The sequence below is a fragment of the Narcine bancroftii genome, chromosome 2, assembly GCF_036971445.1.
Source record: "Narcine bancroftii isolate sNarBan1 chromosome 2, sNarBan1.hap1, whole genome shotgun sequence".
In the NCBI taxonomy this organism is placed as follows: domain Eukaryota; kingdom Metazoa; phylum Chordata; class Chondrichthyes; order Torpediniformes; family Narcinidae; genus Narcine; species Narcine bancroftii.
Window position 1 is genome coordinate 331790301 of NC_091470.1, and position 11089 is coordinate 331801389.

General features: G+C 40.3%; 1 protein-coding gene and 1 long non-coding RNA gene across 2 annotated transcripts in view; one reads left to right on the forward strand and one right to left on the reverse strand.

Moving 5' to 3' along the window:
• Positions 1-617, reverse strand: part of LOC138755673 (myosin light chain 1, cardiac muscle-like) — a 24044-nt gene extending 23427 nt beyond the window's left edge. Inside the window, exon 1 of the mRNA XM_069922083.1 lies at positions 436-617. Within this exon, the coding sequence (XP_069778184.1) occupies positions 436-543 (108 nt within the window). The 5' untranslated portion in view covers positions 544-617. The remainder of the gene's footprint in view (positions 1-435) is intronic.
• LOC138755674 (uncharacterized) lies at positions 23-9924 on the forward strand. Its single transcript, XR_011352464.1, has 2 exons — positions 23-326; positions 9114-9924. It is a non-coding gene; the product is annotated as an uncharacterized lncRNA (long non-coding RNA).
• The last annotated feature ends 1165 nt before the right edge of the window (positions 9925-11089 follow it).

The following is an 11089-nucleotide window of genomic DNA, read 5'->3' on the forward strand; positions in this document are numbered from 1 at the left end:
TGTGTTTAGCTAAATGAGGAGAGTCCAAGAGTCTTTTATCCAGGCTTATTGAATTCAGTTTCACATCTTGCCAAGATTTCTAAGCTGTGAGACCTGCGCCATAACTACTATACTAAAATATGCTGTTAGATACAAGCTGTCTGATTCACAGCTCCATTTTCCTCCTGCTCCTGACTTTGACACCAAAATCTTTGTCCTCATTGACAAGCTTCTGTTCAATCTTGCCCCATTCTGCCTACGCAACCTCTGAAAAGAAACATCTTAAACGAGAAGAAAAATGACCAAGTAAAACTTCAAATATATTTATTCCTGGATGCTCAAACATGGTGAGTTCCATTTTGTACAGCTTTTCCCATGGAAAACTTTGCTTTATTTTCAGAACTCACTTTTTAGATTTACACTGAAATCTGTATCTGATAGGGGAGATGTACTCACAGCTACTGTCTTGGGGTCGAACTCAGGCTCCTTGGGAACCTCCGGCTCAGGAGGCTTCACCTCCTTCTTTGGCTCTTCCTTCTTGGGGTCAGGTTTCTTGGGTGGCATGTTTAGATGTCAGAAAGAGATGTCAGGACAGCAAAGGGAAGGGACAGAGGCTGAAGAGAGAATGGGGACACGAAGTCTGGGACAGAGGCCTTTTATCTCCAGTCAGTTCTCTCAAGCATGCCGTATCATTTCTCGTTGCATTCCAGGCCTGACAATACAGCCATCACTATAAATGGAAAAAGCATCTGTTGCTATTTAAGAGCAGCTGAACTTACTATTGTTACCAATCAGTCTGAGGTAGAAAAGGCTTTAAGTCAACAAATGACAAAGGTGATAAAGTCATAGTCCAGATTCTCCTGTCAACAGCAACTACTTTAGATCCTTTTAGATTTGGTGGCACTCAGTTAGCAGCAATTCTTTTCAAAATGTGTTTTCTTTGTTAATTTATTCTGGGTTTTAGTATCATAGAGAGATCCAGCGTGAAAATGTCAGCCTACCATGTCTTGCCAAATATTAAGTGCCCATTTACACTAGTTTTATTCTGCCTACATTCCCATTTTATTTTCCACACGTTGTCCTTTTGCAACCTTTTATTCAGAGGGTCAACATTACTAACATGCTAACATTAACCTTCTAGACTAACCTGTAAAGAATGTGTGGAGAGATCCTCTATCTAATAGATTATACTGAAGATGCACTCCAAGAGTTGAGTATGCAATCCAGATCAACATTCCAGTATGTTGCCCTGTCAGAAATACAGAATCAGAATAATCAACAAGCCACGAAATTCGGTGTTTTGTGGCAGCATCGTAGAGCAAACATTCATATTCTAACTATCTTACAACATTACTATAAATAAAAAGTAAAATTAAAATAATAGTGCACGAAAAGGAAGGCAGTGTCTTTGATTCATTGATTATTCAGGAATCTGATGGGAGCGGGGAAGAAGCTGTCCTTGTGACATTGAGTGCTTGTCTTTAGGTTCCTGTACCTTTTTCCCAATGGTACAGAGTGAAGAGGGCGTGGCCTGGGAGGTGGGGGTCTTTGAGGACAGAGGCTGCTTTTTTAAGACACTGCCTCATATAGATGTCCTCAATGGAGTGAAGTCTAGTTTCTGTGATGTCGCAGGCCAGGTTAACAACCCTCTGGAGTTTATTCTTGTCCTGAGAGTCAATGCCTCCATACTAGGCAGTGATGCAGCCAGCCAGAATGCTCTCCACTGTACACCTGTAGAAGTTTACAAGAGTCTTCAGTGACATAACGAATCTCCTCAGTCACCTCACAACGTAGAGCCGCTGTGAGCCTTCTTTGTGATTGCATCAATATGGAGGCTCCATGTTTTTATTGCTTTCAATTCAAACTTGTTCATTCCATTCCTTCTGAGTGAAGAGTCCAAGGCAATTTTGAAGAGCATGGAAGTTCTGCTGATGCACTGATTAATGTTTCTTCTTTATATTATCTCAGAGAAACTGCAATTTCATGCAATTTGTTGGATCTGACTGTGTGCTGCGCCTGTTTAAATCTGCTTTCTATTTAGTTCTGTTAACACTGTCTTGGTTTCTGTGGCACCAGCTGTTTCCTTAAATGAGGTCAATTTTTGTAGAAATCATTTCACACTGCCCTCCCTCTAATCAGTAATGTAGCAGGAACCTTGCAATCTTGTTTGGATACTGAGTTTTTACAAACTTTTATGGTGGATTAAAGGATAAGATGTTTGAAACAAAGGTAATTTTATTCTTACAATAACCTGACAGGGGTGAGAAAAAACGTTAGGGCCTATCTGCTTCAGCTCCTATATTTAGGTTATTTGCATAATACAATGATTATGGAGAAATTGATTAATCATAGTAATCTTTTTAATCAATTAATTTACGGATTAATTTATCCAGTGCAGAAAATAACAGTGATGAATTATTCTGGATGAATCTGAAGCATCTAGTTTCAATCTAAATTAAATTAATTAACATTAAGGTTCTCGATAGAGAATCTATTCTAAATATTGACCAAACAGAAATAGGATGTGATCAGAGTCATGTAGTTTCAATTAGTACATCTTCATGCAGATTTACCATCTAACATTCTATCTTTTATTCCCAAGAGGGTTCCACTTATTTGGAGTTTAGAAGAATGAATCTTAGTGAAATGTATAAGATCCTAAGGGGGCATGAGAGGGCAGATGTTGACATGTTTTCACAAGTGGGAGAATCTCAAATGAGCGGACAAAATTTCAATTTTTTAAAAACCAAGGTGTACAGAAATTTCCTCTTGCAGAAAGTGGTAAATCTCTGAAATCCTTGACTGCAGAAAGTTGTAGAGGCTAGATCAATGTAGTTATTTAAAGTGGAGGAGGATGCATTTTTGAAAGATTGGAGAATTGAGGGCTTTGGGGATCTGGCAGGGAGGAGGGATTGAGGCCTGGAGTGAGATCGACCATGATCAGACAAGGGCAGGGCAGGCCTGAACAACCAGATAGGCTCCTACTGCTCGCTCTTTGCCATGTTCCTGTGTCTTTTCTTGGGATCTGTCTTCTTAAATACTGCCCAAAGGTCAGTCTGGCTTTCTGAGAACCTGTCATTAATGTTAACCATGAGTCAAATGAGTCTTTTACCCTTCTAACCGACCGTTCATCTCCTTCATTGGAGAGTCTGTCTGCCTTAATGTGGAAATGATTGCAGCTGAAGTCAAATGAATAGAAATAGGGACAACAATGGACATGAACAGTTACTGCAAGATCAAATTAATTTTCCTTGTCTCCAGTTATTGGGTCAAATAACCCATGGTTACTTGCTATGTTAATGTGGCATGGGATTATCCCTTTGAAAGATATGATTAACAAAGTAATAGCTGGTTTAACATATATTGAAGTAAAGTACACCTGAACAGACAAAGTCAAAGTTTCTGAATGGGGGGGGGGGGGGGGGGGGAACAATCCTTTGATATGATTATTGCAAATATTTTATTATTATTATTGAATGGTTCTTCCTGTTAGGAATTAAAGTACCTTTAAAGAAATTGCTCGAGACAAAAATTGAGAACAAAGAACATTTATTACTACAACAATGCAAAGTTGGGTGCTTCCCCTTACCCTGGGAATACACACACATACTGGGGCTCACCAAACTTTTATACAGTCAATTTCAGTATCAGAATGCCCTCCCCCTTACATTCTTCTGCCCCCTGGATGGGTTTGGCATAGGTAATTCTTCCTGCCTACGTGCAGTTTCAGTACACTTGGAGGACCAGGGGGTATCCTGTGGGTGCCCCATCATGTCATTGTCCTTATTCACACCTTCCTGATTCTCTGGGCTACAGTCTCTTAATATGCAGAGTTGACTCATTCTATCTAGGGTTGGCTAATTTCATATGTATAAATCTGTGTATGGTTAGCTAATTAGAAATGTATGACTTGGTACTTCTGTCCAGGGCTAGGAGACCCTTATCTGATCCAGACTACCTCAACTTCCTACATTCTATTGTACCTTACCATTCCTTATCTTAGTCCTATGGTCTTGTCACAAAGGATAGAAGATTCTTATGTTAATCGTGCTGACTCTGCTTTCCTGCATCCTAAGCCCCAAACTTATCCTGTTTGAACTGGTTTCAGCCATTTTACTGATGAACTTTAGTTTCTTCCATGTTCATAATTTTAGATCAATTTTCCCATCTCTCACAATCCTCACTTTTCTTTTAGATCAGTAATACTGATCTTTCACCATGATCAGTGTTACTGATCTTTGGTTACTAGTGTCAGTGTGACTGATCCCCCCCCCCCCCCCCCCTTCCTCACTTTTATTTTAGATCAGTAATACTGATCTTTCAATTGTAAGGTGTAGTTTTACCCAGCTGGTCAATAACCGAATTGTAATGTCTGTGTAAAGTCTTTAGGTAGGGGAGCACCATGAAGGTCAGAGTAGCGAGTCCAGCTGCTTATTAGGGTTGTGAGTATCAGGCTCCAGTTCTCAGTAAAGAGTCTAGTCCATCCCACATCAGTCCGAAGTTGCCACGTCTGAACATGGGCATGGGCAGATTCACGTTGAAACATTGAAGCAGTGTCTTTTAACCACCCGACTTTTGTAAGCATTGTCCTGACGAAGTCTGTGAGAGACGCTGCCTTCAGCAGCGAACAAGTAGCAGTCTCTGAGAAACGCTGCCTTCAGCAGCGAACGAGTAGTCAGGCGGTTCCGTTGAATTGTGGCTAGTATCTGATGTCCTCTTCAGCCCCAAACCCTAGGGCCACCGATCTCCGAAGGCTGTTTGGAGCCTGATATTAAAGTGTCAAGCAGCTCACGTTGTTGGAAACTGGTGCTCCCTTTCATGGGGTGATGAAAAGTGACCAAGCAGGGGGGGGGATTGTTTCTTGTGATTTAACTGTGTGTTGCAGCTTGTCTGCTAACATTAGCATATATATCATTGAACTTGTGAGTTGCAGCCTGTCTGTGTACATTAGCATATGTATTAACTCTCTCTCTCTCTGTTACATGTACAATCCTGACTACCATTCTGTCTGTCTTTGTCCCACCATGTCCTTTGTGCTATCGCTTCAAAACTCCTGTCTTTAATACCTGTGTAGGCTATGATACAAATTAGATGTACTCCACTAAAGCTGTTTAATTCCCCTGGTCCGTATTGGGATCCCTTATATCCCATTATGATTATACATTAAATCTATGCCCTGTCTACATTCTAAAGGAGCTGAATTGTAACCTCTGCTGCCCCTATTCCAGGGGGGCTTAAAACATTAACAAACAATATTCCAAAGAAATTAGTAAACAACAATGAACAATACATGTAAAGCTCATTAAAAACAGCATTAAAATACAATAAGAACTGAATAAAGCACAATAAATGTAAAGCTCATTGAAAACTGCAATAAAATACAATAAGAACTGAATAAAACACAATAAATGTAAAGCTCATTGAAAACTGCAATAAAATACAATAAGAACTGAATAAAACACAATAAATGTAAAGCTCATTGAAAACTGCAATAAAATACAATAAGAACTGAATAAAACCACAATAAATGTCAAGCTCATTGAAAACTGCAATAAAATACAACAATAACTGAATAATCAAAAGACAAGTAAAATACAACAATAACTGAATAAACCATTAAAGAAACGAAAAAAAATGTTAAATTACGGCACTTTGTAACAATCTGACTTTCCTTTGTGTTAGTGTAAAAATTGTAAAATGAAACACAAACCATATTTGCATGGGTTTTGAATATGTTAGACCTTATTAAAATGCAGTTGGAGCTGCTTGTCTGTATGGGGCACAACCCTCCAATTTGTTAGAGTGAGTACATAACAGACATTGCAGCACAAGAGCCCCTGCAAGAGAACTTGAAACATATTCAACCTTTAGTTCTGCCTTAAGTAAAATGCCTTGTGCCACAGCTCACAGGAGCTGGCCTTATTTAAAACAGTCTGTAAAACAGGCACCAAAAAAAAGTTAAAGATGTTCTTATGAAGATTGCACACACAATAATTTAAGTACAGGCTAGTTTCTATTATATTCCACTTAAAAGTTCTGCTGCATGAATCCTGGAGCTTGTGGAGTCATTATTGAATCAAGAAATATTGGTACCATGCCAATCTCATTCTAACATGCCAATTTCTCCAGTCCTTAAGTCAAGATGTACTGAATAGCATCCGGTACAAGATCTGTGAGTTCTTAATGATATTATTATTCTTATGCACCCAATTGTTCTGAACTATGCCACCAATTTAAATCATATTCCACCTATTGCAGTACTCACACAGCACCATAGACCAGTTCGCAGGTTTATTTCTCCATTAAGCTGAATCCAGTTGCGCAGGGTTTACCTCCGTGATTATTTACAATGTAACTTCCGCACTACCGGATTTAAATATAAACCTGATGAATGGGGGAAAGTTATCATGAATTAAATAACAGCGGCAATACAGAGAAATTGTGCTGAGGCATTAATTTCACTCCAGAGGAAAATGCACCAGAGAAATGAATGATTAAACTTATAGGAATCCCCATAGGAATCCCCAGAGGTATCTTTATTCTCCAGAGGTGGGTGATCTTTAAACTCACGGACCTTGACTGCTGAATGTGTAGAAGAAATGTATTAAATGTGTTGATAGGGCTCCATACCTCTAACTGCAAGACAAGAGCCTGAAGCCTCAATTTCAAGTGCCACAGTGCACTTAAAGGGACATGCACACTCCCCCTTCAACTGGCTGATCCAGCCACTTTACACATCAGATCCTTTCTTTATCTCACATACACTTAAAGTTAAGATGTATAGAACTCACCCTATTTGCGCAAACATTTCTCCCTGCAAATGTTATAACATCACTCAACTCTCAGGTACTCCCTGTGCAAAATCACATTTAAATACAATTTATTTCATAAATTGGAATTAACTGGTAGTTAAATTCGCTAATTCTACAGTATTGAAAAACGATCATTTATGACATTTAATTTTTAGCATGAATTTTAATCAATATTGGTCAGTGACTGAAGTGGGAAGTCGTGATTTATGAAATTATCTCTGGTCTCTACTCTCCCACTCCCTGCACTTCTCCCAACATTCAGGAGCTGGCACACAGTCCCTGCCTTTTTTCATGTTACTCATCTACTATTCCTTTAACTGCTTGCATCAAAATGTTAGCCTTTGCTTTCTGCTTATCCTCAGATGTCTGGACAAATGCTTTTTGTGTGATCTGTAGAAGCTGGGTTATTCCCTGCTCATGCCAATTTTCTGTCTTTTGTAATTTTCTCTTAATGTCTGGGGCTGAGTTGGTAACAAAACCTGTTAGTACCAATTGTTCCCCTGCTGGGGATTCTATGTCGAGACCCCCATATTGTATATATATATGGTCCCAAAAATTGGTCTAACTGTTCAGCACATCCCTGGGGATCTTCTATCAGGGAGGTCAGTTCTTTCTTAAAGTTACACACTTCAGTACTGGTCAGGGGCACATTTACGAAACCGAGACCCTCTCCCATGGGAACTTCCCGCAGTGGTCTCATCCAATTGGTTTCTGGCTTATTAGGTCTGGGTTCCTGCTCCCTGGGAAATGAATCAAAGGGTTCTGCCCTTTCTTCCTGAAGAGTCTCACGCTGTTCTGAATTAAAGTTACCTCTCTCTCCTGCCACCAGAGGTGGTAATCGAGTGCTTTGTGAGCAAGTTATCATACCACTCCTGCTCTCTTCTCTCTTCTCTAGTGGTGGGGGAGGTGGGGAAGGTGCAGAAGGGTAGGTCATAGGAGGGGAAGGAAAGATAGGAGCTGGCATAGGAGGAACATAGGGTGGAGGGAGGGAATGTAACACATCCCAACCCTGTGATTCAGGGACAAGAGGTTCCTCCTCTCTCTTATCCCTGGATTCTTTCTCATTCAAAACCAGCTGTTCAATGGATCCCTTGAGCCAGCAGGCTGCATATTCCCTGCTCTCAACATTGTCTGGCTGGTTTTGATAGAGCCATAAGTTCAAAGCTTCACACATCCATTCATCTTCGGATCCGAATTTTGGCCAGTACACGGAGCTCCCTTTAACCGGGTATCCCACCCATTCATTACAACAATACCTGACCGTCGTCAGTTTGTCTTTACCGCGGGTCTTTCCTGTGCCCCACTCAGATAACATCATCCCAAGCGGGCTGTACGTAGCTATCTGGTGGTCACGTCCTGTATCAGGACTCTCATCTCTACTGCCCGCTATTCCCATACTTAGGAACAAGTAAAATACTCTTACCGAGTTCTGGCAGTACTGCTCTAGCGCACGTCCTTCCGCCGTTTGTTCTCAATGCCTCTTCTCGGATATCACTCGCTTCTTCCACTGACCAGCCACCCGTCGCCCGTGAGTCCAGCTGAATCAGCCGGGGTGCACCTACTCTCGTCGTCGGGGTACTCTGTCAGTGGAGGGAGTGTGATCCCGGACGAGCCCCCATTTGTTAGGAATTAAAGTACCTTTAAAGAAATTGCTCGAGACAAAAATTGAGAACAAAGAACATTTATTACTACAACAATGCAAAGTTGGGTGCTTCCCCTTACCCTGGGAATACACACACATACTGGGGCTCACCAAACTTTTATACAGTCAATTTCAGTATCAGAATGCCCTCCCCCTTACATTCTTCTGCCCCCTGGATGGGTTTGGCATAGGTAATTCTTCCTGCCTACGTGCAGTTTCAGTACACTTGGAGGACCAGGGGGTATCCTGTGGGTGCCCCATCATGTCATTGTCCTTATTCACACCTTCCTGATTCTCTGGGCTACAGTCTCTTAATATGCAGAGTTGACTCATTCTATCTAGGGTTGGCTAATTTCATATGTATAAATCTGTGTATGGTTAGCTAATTAGAAATGTATGACTTGGTACTTCTGTCCAGGGCTAGGAGACCCTTATCTGATCCAGACTACCTCAACTTCCTACATTCTATTGTACCTTACCATTCCTTATCTTAGTCCTATGGTCTTGTCACAAAGGATAGAAGATTCTTATGTTAATCGTGCTGACTCTGCTTTCCTGCATCCTAAGCCCCAAACTTATCCTGTTTGAACTGGTTTCAGCCATTTTACTGATGAACTTTAGTTTCTTCCATGTTCATAATTTTAGATCAATTTTCCCATCTCTCACATTCCTGATCACAGGAAGAACAGGGGATTGTCAGCTCCAATGTCCTCCACGTCTGGATAACCAGCAAGCATTTGACCAGACTCACAGTTTGATCGGCATGGACAAGTTGGGCCGAAGCACCTGTTTCCATTCTGCAAGACTCTATAACATAGAGAAGGGACATTAAGAAAAGATTGAAGATTGTGAAGATTGAAAAGGTACATAAAATCATAACATTGCCAAGGAGAATTGAATCCCAGAGTCATTCAGTCTCTAAAATGTCTCAGCTGAAGAATGGGTTTTCTCAAATATTAAAATGTTCAAAGCTATAAAAATATTCATAAAATTGGGAGAATGTCTTGGTAAATCCTGTGGATGAAGATATGCTTCAGTGTTTGAACTGCCGATCCCTGCAATAGTTAACACCTCACAGAAGAACTGAACAAGAAACCTAAAATGTGTTCAGTCCCTTTCAGCTCAAAATGGTGTTGCAGCAAAGTCATCCAGTTCTGCTGGAATCATCAAAATGTTGGCACAAAATGCTGCTTCTCTCTCTCTCTCTCTATCTCCCTTCCCTTCGTGCCTGCGACATGCCTGATGAAAGCTGTTTAAATAGCTTATTCCACATCTTTAATCCAATTCTGGACTCTCCCCTGGGAGGCACCTGGCATTTGTCCTCTCAAAGGCATCAAGATTAACGACAACAGTTGTTGTCACCCTACCCCCACAGCAAATTACTTTTTATTTTTAGTAAAATATTCTGAACTCTCTGTGCAGATAGATTCTGTATTGTCTAATGTATTGAATAGAAAGATAATAAAGGTTTGGAACTCAAATTCCAACAAATTCTTCCCAATTTTGTAACTCTTTTGATCTCTTGTACAAAATTTTGTTAACTATTTTATTTCTACTGAACTAGGTGATACAATCCTCTCTTTAATATCCTCTGTTGAAATCAGAATCAGAATTTATTGTCACGAACATCTCATGAAATTCATTGTTTTGTGACAACATTAGAAGTGCAAATATTGCAATAAATTGCATTTTTTAAAATAAATAAATGTGCAAAAGAATAGAAAGTGAAGTAGTGTCTGGTTCCTTGTCCATTCAGAAATTTGATGGCGGAGGGGAAGAAGCTGTTTTTATACCATTGGGTGTTTGTCTTCAGTCTCCTGTACCTCCTTCTTGATGGTAGCACTGTGAAGAGAGAAATGGCCTGGGTGGTGAGGGTCCTCGAGGATAGAGACTACTTTCTTAAGACACCACCTCTTGTAGATATCTTTGATGGAGTGAAGACTGATTGCATGATAGCCATCAAAGAAAAACATCAGTGGGATACTGACAGGGGTGAGAGGCATTGTCCCAATGTTAACTAATCCATGTCTCCTTTCAGTGCAAATTCCATTGGGAATATACGATTACTGAAGTTACTCTCTGGGTTCACTGCAATGAATCTGGCTTATTCTCACCTGAGTGATGAGCTGTGAAACTTGCCAGTTTGTTCTGCAATCTGCAGTTTCTTGAAACCAAATGGTTTCTTATTTGAGCTTTATTTCCCCCAGGATTCAGAATCTCACTCCCCAAGTTATTCTCTACAAGTTGGAATATGCCTTTACCCATCTAGTGCCTTTACTCATCTAGTGCCCAGATAATTTGTTGTCTACAGAGTATTTGTTTGTACTGCAGAACACTATTGCCACTGTATGTCAACCTATCACTTCTTTTCATGAGCTGACTTGATTTTGGAAGCCAATAAATTAAAAAAGTAGTGAAAAACATGTGACCTATGGGAAATCTGTAGATTTACAGTGACTAAGTGTTTGACAGTCCCGTCTCAAAACACAGGAGCAAAGAATGGACTAAAACATTGAAAAAAATCTTTCTGTGATAAGTTTCAAATAACAATCATACAGAAAAACAGAGGCCATCTCCAACAAGGGAGGGTATCAGCACTGAAAATGGTAGTAAAGAAGAAGGTTATCTAAGATGACAACAGGATCTAGATGAACTT